Here is a 20,127-nt window from a genome sequence, read left to right as displayed (position 1 = left end):
TTTCTTTCTTTCGTGGGGGACACTGGTAAGCTCCTATGCAGCTTGGAGACCTGTAGACCTTTTCTTTCTTTCTTCTTCTTTCTTTCTTTCTTTCTTTCTTTCGTGGGGGACACTGGTAATCAGTCTTGGGGCTTGAACTCAAGGCCTGAGCTGTCCCTGAGCTTTTTTGCTCAAAGCTAGCACTTTGCCATTTGAGCCACTGCTCCACTTTCAGATTCTTTTTTTTTTGGGGGGGGGGGCGGTCATGGGGCCTGAACGCTGGGCCTGGGCGCTGTCCCTCAGCTCTTCAGCTCAAGGCTAGCGCTCTACCATTTGAGCCACAGCGCCACTTCCGGCTTTTTTCTTATGTGGTGCTGAGGAATCAAACCCAGGGCCTCAGGCATGCAAGCAAGCGCTCTACCACTGAGCCACCTTCCCAGCCCAGATTCTTGATAGTTTACTGGAAATAAGTGTCTCATGGACTTGGCTGTCCAGGCTGGCTTCATACCACAATCCTCAGATCTCAGCTTTCTGAGTAGCTAGGATTATAGGTGTGAGCTACTGATACCTGGCCTTTATTTTTCCCCCGAGGCTGGGTGGAACATGTCAGTGTACTCTGTTTTCCCAGGTGGGCATGCATCTGAGAAGAGACTGTAGATATTTAAAACACAGCTCACAGGTAGGTAAGGTATTCTCACCTATGGTTCTGGTTCTTGTGCAGAAGCCTCGAAAGCATTTCCGGCGGGGACCTCCCCACTTGCAGATCAGAGCCCCCAACACAGTGTCTAGAGATGTCATGCAGAACGTGGCTAAGGAGCAGGAGGTGGCCCCCCAGGGATGCTCACCAGGAAGAAAACACGCAGCACGCAGTCATCAGGTTACTGTGCTGGGGTCAGATTGAGCAGGTGTTGGAGGCCAGCTGGATGTTTTGTTTTTGTTTTCTATTGGATTTATTTATTTGGCCACAGTATATAAGTTGATAGGGGGTGGTTTTTGTTTTTTGTTTCTTTGTTGGTTGTGGGGTTGAACTCTGGGCCTGGGTGCTGTCCCTCAGCTCTTCAGCTCAAGGCTAGCGCTCTACTGGTTGAGTCACAGCACCACTTCCAGCTTTTTCTGCTTATGTGGTGCTGAGGAATCGAGCCCAGGGCTCATGCATGCAAGGCAAGCACTCTACCACTGTGCCACCTTCCCAGCCCTTTTGGGGTGTTTTTGTAATGAAAACTGGGTGTCTTGTCCACACTACTTTGTTTGAAATTGTGTGGTCTTCCTTGAGCTATGTTATAGTCAGATTTTAAGGACTGGAGATGGGAACCAAATTGGTCCTTGTCCTTCTCTAAGGGGTAAAGGTGTTTCCTCCCACATCCGTGGCTCTGGGCTGGCGCCTGTCTGGCAGACACCCCTTTCTGAGCCCTTCTTTCAGCCCTAGGTCCTGTCAGGCTTGGAGCAGCATCGCCACGCTGCTGAGGCAGTGTGTGGGCCTTTGTGTCTGCTCCCTAGCCCACACACCACAGCTGCTCCAACTGGGGATTAGACAAGACCTTGAGTTCTTCTGGACAGTATGAACACAGAACACAGGCTGCCAAGATGAGTGCTAACAGGCGGGACTGGCCTGAGCCGGGGCTCTGCACCTCCAGAGTTGCGTTTTACAGACACAGGCCTGGGTCTCACAGGCATACAGGAGCCAGTGCGAAGTGTCCCTGGGGTGGAGCGTGGCCAGTGGAGCCTCTTGATTACATTTGCAGAGTCAGAGCATCTGACTCACAATGACAGTATAGGCAGTTGTGCTCCTGACTTGAGCCCTTGGAATTGAGTCACAATAGCAGACCCAAGGCCCAATTCTGCTCAGGTTGTTTGAGACCTTTTGGGCCCATCCTTATCTAGAGGTCATGCGACAAACTCTCTGTTCCTTTCTGGTGTGGTGATCATTACTTGTAACCCCAGAAGGAAAGTGGGCTTCCATGTGCCGATCTAGGAGGCTGCCTAGCTCCCGTGTCCACCAAACTTCACTTTGGGCTTGGGTGATAGACCAGGTGGTTACCTACCTGGTCCTCTGCCCTCTGCAGTGTTGTTTCTTAGGATTCCCCACAGGTCTGCAAACTCCTCAGCCTTAGTTTGTGTGAGGTGACCCTGGCACTGTTTGTCCACGTCCCAGGTGGTCTTGGCCTACCTGTCCTGTCCTTGCTGTACCTGGAAGTGTTGGCATGTTGGGGCCTGTCTGGGCTTCCTAGTTGCTTACTTGCCCTGGGCCTGGTTGCTGGGGGAGGACGGTGCTTATGGAGCTGTCCCTCCAGCCAGCTGCCCTTCCTTTCCCTGCAGCTGGCGGGGCGCAGTGATTGAGCCTGAGCAGAACACTGAACTCCCTTCCAGAAGAGCAGAAGCCTCTGCCAAGCCTTACTTGGTGGCAGCCAGGATGCAGAAAGAGCCATGTGAGTCTTCTCACCCGGCCTGCATGTCTCACCGGGGCCTGGGTTTGAGTCTGGAGGTTAGTGTGCTCTGCATGCCAGCGGTGGCCTGCTGCTAGACCCTGTAAAGAGATCCTTCCATATCCATGTGCCATTTGTGGTCTTTTGTCAAATCCTTACCCTTCTTCAGCCCCAGTGACAGTCTGCGGTTTCTTAATGACCCTGATCTTCTGCCTGAGCCGCAGACACAGGTTTTGCTGCATTCTGCCTGGGCCATGCTGGGCCTTGGGTTAAGTGAAGGCAAAGCTGTTGTTTGGCAGGACCGGACCTGGCAGGTCTTTGGGCAGTGCCTAGAAGTCACTGGGATCTTGGTTTTGTTCATTGAGAGCGAGCTTGCACTTGGACTTGTGCTCAGCCCTATACATGCTAGACCTCTGTACAAGGCCTTTTGAGGTAATAAGTGCCTCCAGTCTTCATTGTTCAGGTAGGACTGTCACTCTAGGGCTTTGCAGAGCACTCTGCTCTCTGTGTTTTCAGCATCACCGAGTACAAGAGGATAAGGAAGCCCACCCTGGGACTCCAGGATCAGGCTTTGCAGGAATATGTAGAGGGCACTGTGGTATTAGGAGTGGACCCTACTCATCACAGGGAGCTGACAACCTCGTGGGGAGAGGGGCGTGGCTATGGAGAGGAGGCATGATATCTTTACATGTTTCGCCCACACTGAGGGCTCTGTGTACTGTCCAGTTGGGAAGCTCCCAGTGGCATCTCTCTGAGATGGCCTCCTGAGACCATGTGGATGCTAGTCCTCTGGGGCCCCTGATGATGTGTGGCACTGAGGAGCCCCGTCAGGGTCTCTTGTTTCAAGTCCACATTGTACACTGCAGGTTCTGTGTTCGCTCATCAAGGGCTTTGCTTCCCCCCCCCCCCCCCCCCCCCCCCCCCGCCCGTGGTTGGGCCTGAACTCTGGGCCTGGGCGCTGTCCCTCAGCTCTTCAGCTCAAGGCTAGCGCTCTACCACTTGAGCCACAGCGCCACTTCTGGCTTTTTTGCTTATGTGGTGCTGAGGAATCAAACCCAGGGCTTCATGCATGCAAGGCAAGCACTCTACCACTGAGCCACCTTCCCAACCCCAGAGCTTTGCTTTTGCCTGTGTGCGTGTGCATGTGTGTGTGCACGTGTGTGCACATGCGAGTGTGCTTGTGTGGTGCTCCATCTCCTCTGAACACAGACCCTGTGGTCTGGGAGGGGAGGGAACTCCTGTGCCTGAGAGCCAGGTCCCAGATGCTGCCGAGTGAGGCCTCATTTCCCAGAGTCAGGTCTACCCCTGAAGGTCCCACTGTGGCCTGACTGTTAACTGCTTTACCTCAGTCCTTCCGGCCCCTTTCATTCTCCTCATGGCTCAGGCCAGTGTCCGTTCAATCCCATTCACCCCGGTTCAGTCATTCTTTGCCTAGAGGCCTAGTCTGTCTCACGCTGGGGACCTCCCTAACCACCTGTTCTCTCTGCCAGTACCGCCAAATGAGCGCCAGAAGGGGGTGATTGAGGCCTTTCTCCACGCATGGAAAGGATATCGCAAATTTGCATGGGGCCACGATGAGCTGAAGCCAGTGTCCAGGTCCTTCAGTGAGTGGTTTGGCCTGGGCCTCACCCTAATCGATGCCCTGGACACCATGTGGATTTTGGGCCTAAAACAAGGTAATGGCTCCTTTCTGGAGTGAACGGTGTAGCTGTGGCTGGCCCACAGACCAGAGTGGTGCCTATGGCTGGCAGCAGGGAGGGTGTGAACCCTGCCATCTCCATCTGACCTGTGTTGGATGAGCTGGAGCTTGGCATGCTCAGAACCCGCTCTTCCGTCTGGCCCAGGCCCGCTTAGAATGGCAGTCTTGGAGAGCAAAGCATAGCGGAAAGGGAACGCCAGTTGTACTCTGCAGACCATCAGGAGGAGGGGATTACCAAGGCCCCTTATTTCTGTGATGTCCTCTTTAGACCACAGCAATCCCATCTCACTGGGATCTTTGGTCATTGTAAATTGGTTGTTAAGCATTTGCCTGGCTTGAAGCCTCCCACTGGGTGCCGTGGCACAGCCCTTGTCTTACCTCAGGCCCTCCTCCACTACCTTGGTTCCATCTCTGCACACCGCTGATGTCCTGAGGTGGGAAATGGCTCTGAATCCATAGTAGGGGGGCATTTAGAAGATGGGTCAAATTGAGCACCAATGGCTCGTACCTGTAATCCTACCTGCAGAGGAGGCTGAAACCCGGAGGACCATGGTTCAGAGTCAGCCCAGGCAGAGGAGTCCTGGAGACTCTTTTTTTTTTCTTTTTGTCAGTCATGGGGCCTGAACTCTGGGCCTGGGCTCTGTCCCTCAGCTCTACAGCTCAAGACTAGCTCTCTTCCACTTGAACCATAGCCACTTCTGGCTTTTTCTACTTAGCTGGTGTTGAGGAATTGAACCCAGGGCCTCATGAATGCAAGGGAAGCACTCTTCCACTGACCCACTTTCCCAGCCCCCATGAGACTTTTTTTTGGGGGTCAGTCATGGGGCTTGAACTCTGGGCTTGGGTGCTATCCCTCAGTTCTTCAGCTCAAGGCGAGCGCTCTACCTCTTGAGCCACAGGGCCATATCCGGTTTTCTAGTAGTTAACTGGAGGTAAGAGTCTCACGGACTTTCCTTGCCCGGGCTGGCTTTGAACTGTGATCCTCAGATCTCAGCCTCCTGGGTAGCTAGGATGACAGGTGTGAGTCACCAGTGCCCGGATCCCCATGAGACTTTTATCTGTAGTTGGAGCAGAAAGCCAGGCTGGCAGCATGGGTCAAGTGGTAGAGTACCAGTTATGAGCATGCATGCTGAGCATGAGGCCCTCAGGTCAAGCCCCAGTACCAGCAAAACAAAGCAAAAAACCCAGGGAGACGACAGATCCACAGGCTTGTTCCCTTAACCTTCACTCTCCTAATGTCACAGAATTTGAAGAAGCCCGGAAGTGGGTTTCACAGAAGTTGAACTTTAAGAAGAATGTGGATGTCAACCTGTTTGAGAGCACCATCCGAATCCTAGGAGGCCTGCTGAGTGCCTACCACCTGTCAGGAGACAGCCTGTTCCTTAGGAAAGCTGTGAGTGCCTCCTGCCGCCTGAGGCTGCCTCGGCTGGACACCGACGGCTTTCCAGACCTTACCGCTTTGGAAGAGGGATTTTTGGGGAGTCACATTGTTTTCTCTTCAAATATGTTTAAGACTGCTTTTGCATCACTGTGTGAGCTGCCCTGCTGTACCTGGAAGGAAAAGCACTGTTGCTCACTTGCAGCTTCTTTTCCTTATTTGAAATTTTGCTTTAAAATTTCCACATATAACCTGGATTTCAGTGTCTCACCAGATAAAGTGATTTTCAAGTATTTTCTCCCATTCTCTGCTTGATTTTTTTTTTCCCCCCATCAAACCTTATCTTTCCATTTACTTGGATGTAAATGGTTAATGCCTTACAGTTTTTTTTTTTTTGTCGGTCGTGGGGCTTGAACTCTGGGCTTGGGCGCTGTCCCTCAGCTCTTCAGCTCAAGGCGAGCGCTCTACCACTTGAGCTACAGCGCCACCTCCGGTTTTTTCTGGTGGTTTATTGGAGATAGGAGTCTCTCGGTCTTTCCTGCCCGGGCTGGCTTTGAACCGCGATCCTCAGATCTCAGCCTCCTGAGTAGCAATGCCTTACAGTTTTGAAGCGTGAACGAGGCTCTTGGTGACCTGGAACTTTCTTTGCTGTGCTCTTACGCAGGAAGATTTTGGAAATCGGCTCATGCCTGCCTTCGCCACACCATCCAAGATCCCGTACTCTGATGTGAACATTGGCACTGGAGTTGCCCATCCGCCCCAGTGGACCTCAGATAGCACAGTGGCTGAGGTGACCAGCATCCAGCTAGAATTCCGAGAGCTCTCTCGCCTCACAGGAACCAAGAAATTCCAGGTGAGACAGGCAGGGTTCCAGCTGGACCAAGCTACCATCACAGTTCAGGTCATATGTGTGTTTATCTCTTAATATTTTCCCCTCTTTCCAATTTATGTGTGCTGGTGCTAGGGCTTGAACTCAGGGACAAGGCACTGTTTTTTTGGCGTGCGCGCGCGCGCGTGTGTGTGTGTGTGTGTATCTGTGTCTCCCTGAGCTTTTGTGTTCAAGACTAGCACTCTACTACTTGAGCCACAGCCCCACTTTCTAGCTTTTTGCTGGTTAGAGATAAGTGTCAAATATTTTCCACCGGGCACTGGTGGCTCACGCCAATTCACCACCAGAAAACCGGAAGTGGCACTGTTGCTCAAGTGGCAGAGCACTTGCCTTAAGCTGAAGAGCTGAGGGGCAGTGTCTAGGCCCAGAGTTCAAGCACCATGACTGCAAAAAAAAAAAAAAAGTCTTATGGACTTTCCTGCCCAGGCTGGTTTTGAACTGCTCTCCTCAGGTGCCAGTCTCAATAGGCCTGAGCCACTGACCCCCACTGTTGTTTTGTCTTTTGCTGTACTTCGGATTAAACCCCAGTCTTGAACATACTAATCCTGTATTCTACCATTTGAGCAGTGCCCTGGCCCTTTTCTTTGTATTGTGTTTCTCCATCCTCCTGTCTGCCTCCTGAGAGACATGGTTTATGTCCAGGGCTTGTACCAGTTGAAATGACTGTCATCTGATGCAGTGTGTGACACCAGTGGGTTTTGTGTCTTGGACAATCCCTGAATTTTGGGCAGTAGTCCCTCCTGCTTGTGATAATGCATCATCTAGTTAACATGCTGTGGAATTTGCTTTGCTAAAATAGTATTTAGTATTTTTGCATCAATGTTCTAAAGTAATTTATATTTGTCTTCTGGTATTGCTGTATAGCTTTGGTGCTAGGATATTTCTGGCTTCATAATGTGTTGGCTGGGAGATATAATCCTAGCATCTTAGCTACTCTAGAGGTGGAGATCGGAGGACTGCTGTTCAAAAGTAACTCAGATAAATCAAAGAGACTCTTAACTCCAGTTAACCAGCAAAAAGCTGGAAATGGAGGTGTGACTCAAGTGGCAAAGCATCAACTGGAAGCAAAAAAAAAAAAATGCTGAGCATAGCTCGATGCTGTTGGTTCACGCCTTGCTACTGAGGAAGCTGAGATCTGAGGATCACGGTTCAAGGTCAACCCTATTAGGAAAGTTTATGAGACTGTTATCTCCAATTGACCACCAAAAAAACAGAAGTGGAAGTGTGGTGGGAAATGGTAGAACATTAGCTTTGAGCACAGAAATTCAGGAATACAGTGCCCAGGCACTGATTTCAAGCCCCCACAACTTACTTAAAAGAAAGAAAAAAAATCTGGTCAAGATGTTGAGGCTGTGAGATTTTTGTTTTTATACTGGCCTCAAAAAAAAAAAAAAAAGATATAAAGAATTGGTTATTAGTTATCAATATACTAAGTCTTTTTTTTTTTTTTTTGGGTCCGGTTGTAGGGCTTGAACTCTGGGCCTGGGCACTGTCCCTCAGCTCTTCAGCTCAAGGCTAGCGGTCTACCCCTTGAGCCACAGCGCCACTTCCGGCTTTTTTCTTTTTTTTTGCTTATGTGGTGCTGAGGAATCGAACCCAGGGCCTCAGGCATGCAAGGCAAGCACTCTACCACTGAGCCACCTTCCCAGCCCCTCAATATACTAAGTCTTCAGGAAAGTATGATCCCTCTTCAGTTTTCTGTAGCGTGAGAAGTTCACCTGCAGTGCACCTGCCGCCCCTCTTCTTCCACAGGAGGCAGCAGAGGAGGTGACGAGGCACATCCACTCCCTGTCCGGGAAGAAGGACGGGCTGGTGCCCATGTTCATCAACACACACAGTGGCCTCTTCACTCACCCGGGCGTGTTCACCTTGGGCGCCAGGGCCGACAGCTACTATGAATACCTGCTGAAGCAGTGGATCCAGGGCGGGAAGAAGGAGACACAGTGAGGCCTACTTGTGCTGCCTTGGTGCAGCTCCCCAGCTCCCATCCCCACCACTGCCTGGCCTCCTCCACGCGACTGTGGTCCACAGACCTGGGGGGGGGGCTGGGTCATTCGGTGAGAAGCCTCTCCGTACCCAGCTCAGCCTTTGCTGTGTCCTTTCGCTGCACCTGTTGTGTCTGCTGCTCGGGCAGGGCCAGGCTTGCAGTCCTTGTGTGCCTAGCCCTGCACCCCTCAGAGGCAGCCAGCGCCCGGCTGCAGCCAGCCCAAGACGACTCGCTGGTGTTCACAGGTTATTGGAAGACTACCTTAAAGCCATTGAGGGAATAAAGACACACCTGCTTCGGCATTCCCAGCCCAGGAAACTCACCTTTGTGGGGGAGCTTGCCCACGGCCGCTTCAGTGCCAAGATGGTGAGTTGTGTGGTTGTTAAGGTCGTCAGCATAGATGTCCGAATGACATCCTGGTCAGAGGACTGGAGCTGAAGCCACAGGGAGACTTGCTACCTGACCTGACATTCCTGGAATGGTCCTGTGAACCATGTCCATGTGTGGCCCTGCTGCAGGGTAGACACAGACTCCTGGGTCGAGTCCTTGTGTGGCCTGCAGGGTAGACAGACACCCTGGGTCGCCACCCTCCCTGAAGTCCTCCCTCAGGTATCTGGTGCATGGCACATCTGCAGAGGTATTTGTAGACAGGTTGGAAGAGCCTAGAAGGCCTGGGTCAGCACCTCAGGGAGACCCTGCATTGCAGCCTGTACGTGTTGCCTGGGTTTTCGTGTGTGTGTGTGTGTGTGTCTGTCTGTCTGTCTGTGTCTGTGTGTGTGTGTGTGCGCGCGCACACGCACGCGCTAAGGTCCAGCGGTGAGGAAACACTGTGATTCCAGGACCACCTGGTGTGCTTCCTGCCAGGGACGCTGGCTCTGGGCGTCCACCATGGCCTCCCGGGCAACCACATGGAACTAGCCCAAGCACTTATGGAGACCTGCTACCAGATGAACCGTCAGATGGAGACGGGGCTCAGCCCTGAGATCGCACACTTCAACCTGTACCCCCGGGCGGACCGGCAGGATGTGGAGGTCAAGGTGAGCTTGGCTGCACCCCGATGGCGTGGCTCCGCAGGTGTGGGTGCGTGCTCACCACTGGCTTTTCCCCAGCCGGCCGACAGGCACAACCTTCTGCGGCCCGAGACTGTGGAGAGCCTCTTCTACCTGTACCGGATCACAGGGGACCGCAAGTACCAAGACTGGGGCTGGGACATCTTGCAGAGCTTCAACAAGTATACTCGGGTAAGCCCCTCATGGCTGTCCACGAGTGCTGCAGAGCTCTGACTGTGCCAGTGGCCGCTGTGGCCTGGGGTGAGGGGCACCTGCTGGGCCTTTCAGATGGGTACAGCCCAGCCGGGCGTGGCCCTGCTAACATGACTGCCTAGTAGGACGTGGCGTGGGGAGGCAGTCAGGCTTGGAGGGGCCCCTAGGACCAGGCCTTTATACCAAGGCATCCTGTGCTGGCCCCACTGCACCACCCCGCCCCGCTTACCTGGCACACGCCACACCCCTGGGTAGTCAGCTGTCTGCCCAGCACCCCGTCTTTCAGGGCCCCCGTTCAGGGAAGGTCACGCCCTGCCAGGCCCATGCATCACCACAGCTGGCATGGATGACCCAGGCTGATGGCTGGCTGTGGCAGGCTGTGCTTGGGACCCCAGCTGCCTGAGATTTCTGTCACCTGTGTCACGAGCAAGGCGCTGGACCCTGGAGAGCCACATCCCTCCCAGACCACCCTGGGACCCTGGCCTGGCCTGGGTGCAGTTCTTGTACCAGGAACCAGGGGTTGCTGGCATTTTCCAGATGCCTCTGGAGCTGTTTCTGACCTTGGCTATCACCAGGATGCCCTCACTTTCACTCTAGGGTGCCAGGGCCATGCGCGGTGTGTCAGGGCGAGCAGCCTGGAGCTAGCTTCCTGCTGGCGCTTCCCGAGGCCCTGCCTGGAGAGCCTAGCCTGTGCTCCACCTCATCTTCAAGGCCTTGGCTCTTATGCAGGTCCCCTCGGGTGGCTATTCCTCTATCAACAATGTCCAGGACTCCCACAGACCTGAGCCCAGGGACAAGATGGAGAGCTTCTTCCTAGGGGAAACACTGAAGTACCTCTACCTGCTGTTTTCTGATGACCCAGACCTGCTCAGCTTGGACTCCTATGTGTTCAACACCGAGGCCCATCCCCTGCCCATCTGGGCTCCCACCTAGGGGACAGCTCCTGGCCTAGGAACTGCTGGGAGGTAGAGGTGGCTCAGTTGGGTCTGGGATATTCAAAGGCCTGCATGAAATCGGGCAGCCACTGAGCACCAGTGCTCTTTGCCGCCCCAGCTTCTCGTCTCTGCTGCTCACAGGACACTGTGTAGAACAGAACCAGATCAGCAGGTGTGTGGCTCAGGGAGAGTTAGTTTACCAGAAGATCTTGACCTTCCTTCAAAATTTGGATTACAATTCCCTACTCATAATGTTGATCCAACCTGTCTGCCAGCTGCAAGGAGGCCCTGGTGGTTCCCAGGGCCCCAGCCCACCCCTGGGCTGCTTAGAACCCAGAGCTGTGTTGTGTTCAGAGAAGAGCCGAGGGGATGGCCTACCAGCCGCTCTGCTCCAACTAACAGCACTTATGAGTTCCAAGGATTGGCATAGGCCTCTGAGACCCCCGTAGAGCCCTGAGGCTTTGAACCTGGCTCTGGTGTTTACATGTTGGACTCAGGGATCCTCCTGACACCCCATGGTGTCTCACAGGAGGGGGGACAGCAATTTGACTTTGCACCCTGGTAGAATGGGACTTTTCAGCTGGGATAAAATTTGACTTGCCCCCCCTGTGATGGCTGCTCTATGTGTAAGGGGTCTCGGAAACAACTTCAGAGGTCGGCATGCTCTTCCAGGTTACAGCCCATTATCTGTTCCCAGAGGTCAGCAGTGCTTTTCTGGGTCACACTGTTATCTGTCCCCTGAAGTCAGACCTGCTGGTGTCTGCTGCAGGGGGGAAGAACAGAATGAGAAGTTCTGCAAGTGAGGCCCACACTGTCTGGGGATGGTGCAGGGTGTGGCCCAGAGCTAGCCGCCTGCCCTGTGTATAGTGTGGTGTCCTTGTTATGCAGCCCACTAGCTGGGACCCCCCTTCTAGATCAGATAGATGCCTTGGGATAGCCTAGCTCCACCCTTCTGTGTTGAGCATGAAGAGCGCTTCCGTCATTCCTGGAAGATCCTTCTTCCCCAGGAAAGCTAGAGCCCGGGCAGCACAGGGTGAGGACACATGGACCAACTGACTTTGTGTCCACCAGCTCCTGCGGGGCCCATTCACGACCTGTGTGCAGCCCAGACCAGTCCTCCTCTCCTCCACCTACCTGAAGCACAGGTGTTCTGGAAGGGCCAGTCATGAGCTGTCCCTGGGCCTTGTGGCTCTCATGGCTGCTGAGGAGACCCTGGCGCCCTCCCCATGTGGAGGGAGTGGCCAGGCCTCCTAACCACAGCCTGCCCCATGTTGCCCAGCAGTGGACAGTGACTGACTTCTCTCTGGAGTTGGCCTGCGGACAGGCTCTGAGGAGCTGACAGAAAGCACACATTCTTCATCTCTTACCTTGGCCTCCTAACCAGAGGTGCTCTGTAGGGGACCCGGTGTGGGGCAGAGGCTGGCACTGGCTGTGCTAGAGCCAGGATGGGACCTGTCCTGGGAGCAGGAGACCGGCCCCTGGGAAAAGAGCACCCTGCACATCACACCTGAGTTGGGGAATCTGCTTTATTAAATATTGGATCTGTGGGCCAAGCAGCATCCTGGCTTCCCTGTGACTGACCGGCATGTACCTCCCTCCCCCTGGCAGAGCTAAGGAACAGGCGTTTATTCAGCCGCTTCCCTCCAACCCCTCCCTCACTCGAGGGAGAGCTGGGCTCAGAGCCTTGGGCTCCTCAGGTCCCAGGGTCCACACACGGGCTGGCCCTCGGATCTGCTTGGATCTGGATGACACATCCAGACGTCAAGCAGGCAGCCAGGCAGCAACCACAAGAGGTGCTGAGATGGGCAGATCCACATCCTGTCTGGTCTTAGCTGAGTGAGGGCTGCCCTTAGGTCCCCGGTCCCCGATGTTTATGCCTGGCTGCCTTCACCCACTCACGGATCAAGGCGGCCTCCAGCCTGCGAGCTTTCACAACCGACAGGGGGTCTTGTGGATGGGACCACCTGAAAAGCAGGCAGACACCCAACCTAGAGGCTGAGTTCCATGCCCCTTTCCATCCTGAGCCCTTAGTGCAGAGGAGGGGAAACGGCGGCCCCACCTGAGGTCGAGGTGGTGTGCTCCCCCGTGGATGGTGATGGCCACCACTGAGCTGCTGAGGCTCTTCCGAATCTGCGGTCAGCGGGAGAAACCTGGTCAGACAGCTAGCCTCTCCATGAGAATGCCACCAGTGCTCCCACCTACTGGCCTATCACAATCCTGGGGTGTAGCTAAAGCAGGAATGAAGTGACGGCAGGGCCTCAAATGGTCTCATTGGAAAGGGAAGGCGCAGTAAAAGCAGCGAGTGGAAGATGGCACAGGAAGTGATGACTGGACCAGAGTGGATGAGGTGGGTGTGGAGTTGCCAAGGCAGCCTGGCTCTGAGAAGATTCTGGTAAATGAGAAGCCCCTCACAGAGCACTCAGAAAAACCAACAGAGGCACAGCTGCCGACAGCAGGGACTGCTGAGGAGGCAGGGAGGCCAGCAGCTGGCCAGGCGGACACTCACCCCACCCCCTGCCCAGGGATCCAGGTCACCATTGGAGAAGATGATGTTGCTGGCAGCTTTAAGGTCTGAAAGGGACACAGCAAGGGAAGGTGAGAGACCGCAGGCCCCAGGGTCCTGTGTGCATGCGTTGTCAGGTCAGTGCAGACAGCAGGACCCTGCCCCGCAACCTCCAGGTCCCCGGCCTTTACCACCACCTCCGAAGTTGTTGTACAGCCAGTCTGGCCGGGGCTCCACGCCCCACGTGTTCAGGCAGTATTGCTGGCGGAGCTTCTCCGTGAACGGGAGCTCAGGGAATATGTCGGTGACGTTGTTGCTGTCAAACGTCAGGTTGATCTCTGTGCAGGCCTGCAGATACCCCACACAGGTCAGGCAGGCAAGGGCATGCGTCCATCCTCCCACCTGGCCACCAGCCCCACTCTGGCACCTGGTAGTCCCAGGCCTTGGCGTCGGGGCCGGTGCCGCAGCCGGTGGGGTCAGCGCAGCTTTGGTACAGCTTGTAGATGTCATAACAGTGCTCTGTGCCGGAGGAGTTGTAGACCAGCCCTGGGGAGGACGGGGTGCTGGGAACAATGGCCACAGGCCCAGCCTGCGCTGGAGCGTGGGGTCTGATGCTGCATGTGGCTCAGTGAGCAAAGCCCTGGGTTCGCTACCGGAGGGTCTGGGGAATGTTCCAGTGGCTGCTGTGGCTGCCTGCTGCACTTGGCCCGGTGGTTAGAGGGATTTCTGGAGATAGCCACACCCTCCCCTAGACTGCTGGAGTTGTACTGCCCACACCGTGCAGGTTCTGCTCCTTTGCCAGCTGTGCCAGGCCTACCCAGGAGGCCGAGCCCCAGGCCAGGGCCTTAGGTCCTTGCCCCACCTGATCCCACATCCATCTCAGAACCGAGAGACTCACCTACCAGTGCACGCAGTCCTCTGATCTTCTGTGTCTCACTTAGCATCCTGACACAGCCAACCTGGAGCGGAGGGGCGGCAGGGCGTCTCAGCAAAGATCCCCTGCCTGGGTGGGTCGGGGCCACCAGGCTGTGGGACACTGGGGGAACAGGGCAAGCGCCCCCTAAGGAGCTAGGGCCCTTCCTGCTCCCGAGACAACCGGCCTCACCCTGACGGGGTTGGCGGGAAGGTGCCCCATGAAGTCGGTGGGGTAGGGGTAGTCCATCATGGCCAGCAGGGTAAAGGCATTCCGGGCAAAACCAAAAAACTGAGTCAGGTCCTTAGGGTTGGAGAGCAGCTGGCAGGTGCCAAACTCCTGGCTGATGATGTCGTGGGCTGGAGGAGGGCAGGGACAGCGTCTGTGGAGGCCTCTGCCGGGCACCAAGGGCACTCCAGAGGGCACCTCCTGACTTCCTCACCTCCCTGCAGGAACAAGTCCTTGATCTGCTGGAAGGCGGCCTGCACAGCCTGCGCACACTTGGGGCTCTGGTTGTGGAAGTCCTGGGAAGAGGGTGTAGTCAGGCAGGTGCTGCCCTGGGCCAGCCTGGGGGACGGCCCCTCCAGACCTCCACGTACCTCTGTCACATCTCGGAAGAACTGACAAGAGTCACCGAGGCCTGCCACAGCCAGGACGGGTGCACTGGCAGCCAGCGCGCCGGCCACCAGGTGGGGAAACTTCATCCTCAGGTAGGCGCTGAGCATCCCCCCGTAACTGGGTGCAGGGCACAGGGTGACAACTTTGGGCCCTGCAGTCAGGCTGGTCCTCCCCTACCCCGGCCTCCAGGCTGAGGTTCCAGGTTGGGGTCCCCTGGCTGGGCCTGCAACCCCTTTCTCTTTCCCTCCAGAGGCCACAGGTGCCAACAAGAAGACCTCCAACTTGCAAGATGCACACATTCTAACCCTAAGCCCCTTCAGGTACAACCTTCGCTGGGGAAAGGCATCTGGTAGGTGCCCTGTCCTAGTCCAGCCTGGAAACACACCGGGGGAGGGGGGATTCCCCTCCTAGTGTAGTTAGCACAACACATCCCAGCATGGCTGGTGAGTCCCATCAGAGAAGGGGACAGGGAGGGCTTCCTGGAGGAGGCAGGGCGGCACAGAAGTGGGGTCAGAGGGTAAAAGGGACAAAGCCCCTAGGCACATGGCTACTCTCTGAGCTGAGTGTTTACAGTTACTCTGGATAGGCAGGGCTCGGACCAGATCTAGGTGGGCCCCGCCCCGCCCTGCCCCACCCCGCCCATCCAAGGACCCACCTCCCTCCAAAGGCAATTGCGGGGGCTTGCTGGGCCCTGAGCTCCTTCCGCAGGGCCTGGAGCAGCTCAGCAAAGTCGGCTAGCGCCTGTTCCACAGTCAGCAGCTGCATGTGCCCTGGCTGCGTGGACCGAGGGCCGAACGGGAGTGACTTCCCGTAGTATCGCTGTGGAAAGCCAGGCAGGAAGGTGGGTCTGGCTGCCAACGGCCTGCCCTACCCGGGGACACCCAGTACCCACATGCTCCGCAAAGATGATCAGGGCCTCTTGCTGGGCTGCCAGTTCCACCAGGAAGCCACTGTTATTGGCGAAGACCCAAATGTCCCCCTCGTTCCCCGTGTAGAAGAAGATGGGTCCCTCGCCCTTTCTCCAGAACTTGTCTGTAGGGAGCAGGTGTACAGAGATGAAGCTTGGACAGGCATTGGGTGCCAGACAGAGGAGGGGCAGGGACAGGTACAGTGGGCCCTGGGCAGGGGTGGGGCTGGGACAGGTGCAGGAGTAAGTGGACAGGGAGGAGTCAGGACAGGTGCAAGGGTATAAGTGGACGGGGGTGGGGCGGGACAGGTGCAGGGGTGTGAGTGGACAGGGGTGGGGCGGGACAGGTGCAGGGGTGTAAGTGGACAGGGGTGGGGCGAGACAGGTGCAGGGGTGTGAGTGGACAGGGAGGAGCCAGGACAGGTGCAGGGGTGTGAGTGGACAGGGGTGGGGCGGGACAGGTGCAGGGGTGTGAGTGGACAGGGAGGAGCCAGGACAGGTGCAGGGGTGTGAGTGGATGGGGCTGGGACAGGTGCAGGGGTGTGAGTGGACAGGGGTGGGGCGGGACAGGTGCAGGGGTGTGAGTGGACAGGGGTGGGGCGGGACAGGTGCAGGGGTGTGAGTGGACAGGGGTGGGGCGGGACAGGTGCAGGGGTGTGAGTGGACAGGGAGGAGCCAGGACAGGTGCAGGGGTATAAGTGGACAGGGGGTGGGGCGGGACAGGTGCAGGGGTGTGAGTGGACAGGGGTGGGGCGAGACAGGTGCAGGGGTGTGAGTGGACAGGGAGGAGCCAGGACAGGTGCAGGGGTGTGAGTGGATGGGGCTGGGACAGGTGCAGGGGTGTGAGTGGACAGGGGTGGGGCGGGACAGGTGCAGGGGTGTGAGTGGACAGGGGTGGGGCGGGACAGGTGCAGGGGTGTGAGTGAACAGGGAGGAGCCAGGACAGGTGCAGGGGTGTGAGTGGACAGGGGTGGGGCGGGACAGGTGCAGGGGTGTGAGTGGACAGGGGTGGGGCGGGACAAGTGCAGGGGTGTGAGTGGACAGGGAGGAGCCAGGACAGGTGCAGGGGTATAAGTGGACGAGGGTGGGGCGGGACAGGTGCAGGGGTGTGAGTGGACAGGGGTGGGGCGGGACAGGTGCAGGGGTGTGAGTGGACAGGGAGGAGCCAGGACAGGTGCAGGGGTGTGAGTGGATGGGGCTGGGATAGGTGCAGGGGTGTGAGTGGACAGGGGTGGGGCGGGACAGGTGCAGGGGTGTGAGTGGACAGGGGTGGGGCGGGACAGGTGCAGGGGTGTGAGTGGACAGGGAGGAGCCAGGACAGGTGCAGGGGTGTGAGTGGATGGGGCTGGGATAGGTGCAGGGGTGTGAGTGGACAGGGGTGGGGCGGGACAGGTGCAGGGGTGTGAGTGGACAGAGGTGGGGCGGGACAGGTGCAGGGGTGTGAGTGGACGGGGCGGGACAGGTGCAGGGGTGTGAGTGGACGGGGCGGGACAGGTGCAGGGGTGTGAGTGGACAGGGGTGGGGTGAGACAGGTGCAGGGGTGTGAGTGGACAGGGGTGGGATAGGTGCAGGGGTGTGAGTGGACGGGGCTGGGACAGGTGCAGGGGTGTGAGTGGACAGGGGTGGGGCGGGACAGGTGCAGGGGTGTGAGTGGACAGGGGTGGGGCGGGACAGGTGCCAGGGGTGTGAGTGGACGGGGCGGGCGGGACGGTGGGCGCCTGGGGCGGGGTGTTTACCTGACATCAGGAACCGCTGAAGAAAGGTCTTGTTGCCAAAACTCTCAAAATTGAAGTGGTCTAGAAATTGTTCGAAATACTTCTCTTGAAAGTCGGGGTCCAGGGCCCTGTGGGCTGAGAGTGGGCCACAGACACTCAGGGGCCGCGGGAGGGGAGGGGCCGGCGGGAGGGGAGGGCCCGCGGGGCCCGGGGGAGGGGGGCCGGCGGGGGCCGGGACGGGGCCGGCGGGAGGGGAGGGTCCGCGGAGCCCGGGGGGAGGGGAGGGGCCGCCGGGAGGGGAGGGCCCGCGGGGCCCGGGGGAGGGGGTCGGCGGGGGCCGGGACGGGGCCGGCGGGAGGGGGGGGCCCGGGGGGGGCCGGCGGGGGTCGCGGCAGAGGAGGGCCCGGGGGGCCCGGCGGGGGGGCCCGCGGGCCCGCGGGCCCGGGGGGGGGGGCCGGCGGGGCCCGGGGGGGGCCGGCGGGAGGGGAGGGCCCGCGGGCCCGGGGGGGGGGGGGCCGGCGGAGGGCCCGGGGGGGGGCCGGCGGGAGGGGAGGGCCCGCGGGCCCGGGGGAGGGGGTCGGCGGGGACCGGGACGGGGCCGGCGGGAGGGGGGGGCCCGCGGGCCCGGGGGGCCCGGCGGGGGGGCCGGCGGAGGGCCCGGGGGGGGGCCGGCGGGGGGCCCGGGGGGGGCCGGCGGGAGGGGAGGGCCCGGGGGGGGTCGGCGGGGGCCGCGGCAGAGGAGGGCCCGGGGGGGCCGGCGGAGGGCCCGGGGGGCCCGGGGGGGGGGGGCCGGCGGGAGGGGAGGGCCCGCGGGCCCGGGGGGGGCCGGCGGGGGGGGGCCGGCGGAGGGCCCGGGGGGCCCGGGTGGGGCCGGCGGGGGCCGCGGCAGGGGAGGGCCCGCGGGCCCGGGGGGGCCGGCGGCGGCGGCGGGCCGTTCTCACCCTCTCCGCGGCAGCTGTGCAGCCCCAGCCCCAGCAGCAGCAGCGGGCCCAGGGCCCAGGACGGGGCCCCGCGGCTTTCGGAGGCCCGGCGCGGAGGACTCATGTCCGGCTCGACGAACCTCGGCCGCAGTCGCACGCGCGGCCTGTCACGTGAGAGGGTCACGTGCGTGAGGTCACGTGGGGCCTCGGCCCGGCCGCCCCGACCCGGCCGGATTCATCACTTCCGGTGCCGGCGTCCGTTGTGCTCCCGTGGAGACGGTCGTCATGGCGACCGAGGGCTCAAGGCCCGGGCCTCCTCACCGGCTGCTCCGAGGGAGGACGGGTGGAAGAGGGCAGGGGCCGCGGGCGGGAGAGAGCAGGGGCCGCGGGCGGGAAAGGGCAGGGGCCGCGGGCGGGCGGCCGGCGCCGCACTCGGGGGCCGGGCCGGGGACGTGGCTGCGCTGCTCCCGGGGGGCGGAGCCAGGACGGGGCGGAGCCAGACGGGGCGGAGCCAGGACGGGGCGGAGCCAGGACGGGGCGGAGCCAGGACGGGGGGCGGGAGCGTAGGGGAAGGGAGGAGCCATCTCTCCCCAGCATCTGACCCAAGGCCGGTGGCTGGGGCGGCATTGTGAGTGCTTCCTGCCCGTCCCGGGGAGCCTCAGCTCTGCGGGAAGCAAGGGTTGGGAGCCAGGCCCGGCGTGGAGTTCTCCATTCCCAAGCCTGTTCCTGCCCAGCGTGACCCCAGATCCCTGCCCCACGCTGTTCCTAAACTGTGGCTCCTGGCGGGCTGGCGGTGACATCCTGCACCTGACACAGCAGCGTGAGCGCGTGGGGCCCGCTCGCCGGGCCATGGGCCTGCCATAACACTGCTTGCCTTGGTCAGGGACCCAGTGCTTCCACAGAACGAGGGACAAGCCACTGTACCCTCACTGGGAGGAAGGCAGCCCGCGCCCTGGAGTGGGTGCCCAGGATCCCGGAGATACAGCTGTGTGTGAGCCTCAGCCGTGGCCACAGTGGGCTGGAGATGCAGAGCCTTTCTAGGGAGCTGTTCTCTATCATCCCAGGCCTCCATCACCATACTGGAGAGCAGCTAGTCTCCCGGAGCCTGGTGGAGGCACAGCCCAGCTCTGTGGGAAGCCAGTGGGCTCAGGTCTGCCTGGGAGCCCAGAGCGGCCACAGCCTCAGGGGACTGGCCCCTTCCACAGTGGCCAGACCCCTGTGGGAAGGTGGTCTCTGGCTCTGGGCCCAGAGTCCACTTGCTCCTCCCCCACAGCCCAGGGGACAGGATGCAAGTCAGGCTGGTGGGCAGACCCTGCAAATGGCCACCATCAGACTCTCTCGGGACACAGACCTCCAAGGCTGGTTGGCTAGGCCAGTCCCACAGAGCTCCAGACATGGAGCTCTGAGGCCTTTTCCCCTGCCCAGACAGGCCAGGTGTGTCATCTCTATCACAGATCTGCCTGGGCAGCGAAGGAGAGGACCTGTGGGAGGTGGAGGTACTTGAGGAGGTGAGAAGCACGTGACCACACAGGTGCCTCCATGCAGTCTTCCCTCCCCAACCCCCATGTGGAGTTCTGGGCCCAGGTGAACTCCTGCCCCCCACACCTTACAGACTTGGGCCATGCCCCCTCAGGCTTCACATCTGCTGGATTTGGGCAGATGGACATGGGGATGGCCTGTCCCCATGTCTGCCACCCCTATTACCTCTGTTTGGGGCCAGGTTGGCTCAGGTGCTAAGTCATCCATAGTATAAAAGAGCATTTCAGCAGTTCAGGTGTTATGTACAACTTGGCACCTCCACCATGCGTGCACCTTTCCTATATGTACTACTTAAACTGTTTTGAGGTCCCAATCACACTGTCCCCTACAAACAGCCCCTGGCATTTTCATTCTGCTTTGTCTCTACAAATTTATTTGGTTACTCTAGGAATGTCATGACCAGAATCATGCAGTAGTTGTCCTTCTGTGAGGCTGGTTTTACTCAGCATAATGCTGTGTC

General features: G+C 58.8%; 2 protein-coding genes across 2 annotated transcripts; one reads left to right on the top strand and one right to left on the bottom strand.

Moving 5' to 3' along the window:
* Window positions 1–679: 679 nt before the first annotated feature.
* Man1b1 (mannosidase alpha class 1B member 1) lies at window positions 680–11,159 on the top strand. The gene is given in 11 exon segments (XM_042670263.1): window positions 680–808; window positions 810–856; window positions 2,296–2,405; window positions 3,893–4,078; window positions 5,346–5,494; window positions 6,144–6,332; window positions 8,121–8,311; window positions 8,601–8,721; window positions 9,195–9,392; window positions 9,465–9,596; window positions 10,347–11,159. Coding segments are annotated over 11 exon segments (1,656 nt in total). The 3' UTR covers window positions 10,551–11,159.
* Window positions 11,160–12,060: 901 nt separating this feature from the next.
* Dpp7 (dipeptidyl peptidase 7) lies at window positions 12,061–18,285 on the bottom strand. Its single transcript, XM_042670238.1, has 13 exons — window positions 18,150–18,285; window positions 17,230–17,343; window positions 15,479–15,618; window positions 15,242–15,405; window positions 14,568–14,703; window positions 14,411–14,492; window positions 14,161–14,327; window positions 13,954–14,014; window positions 13,483–13,601; window positions 13,247–13,403; window positions 13,059–13,123; window positions 12,612–12,682; window positions 12,061–12,516 (listed from the first exon to the last, which is right to left on the bottom strand). Exons 1-13 carry the CDS (start codon window positions 18,250–18,252, stop codon window positions 12,402–12,404), a joined length of 1,494 nt encoding a protein of 497 aa, XP_042526172.1. The 5' UTR covers window positions 18,253–18,285; the 3' UTR covers window positions 12,061–12,401.
* Between the last annotated feature and the right edge of the window lie 1,842 nt (window positions 18,286–20,127).

The sequence above is a fragment of the Dipodomys spectabilis genome, unplaced genomic scaffold (assembly GCF_019054845.1).
Source record: "Dipodomys spectabilis isolate Male_0828 unplaced genomic scaffold, ASM1905484v1 ptg000530l, whole genome shotgun sequence".
Lineage (NCBI taxonomy): Eukaryota > Metazoa > Chordata > Mammalia > Rodentia > Heteromyidae > Dipodomys > Dipodomys spectabilis.
The sequence above is the reverse complement of the archived record's forward strand: the minus strand, read 5'-3'. Positions and strand labels throughout refer to the sequence as shown.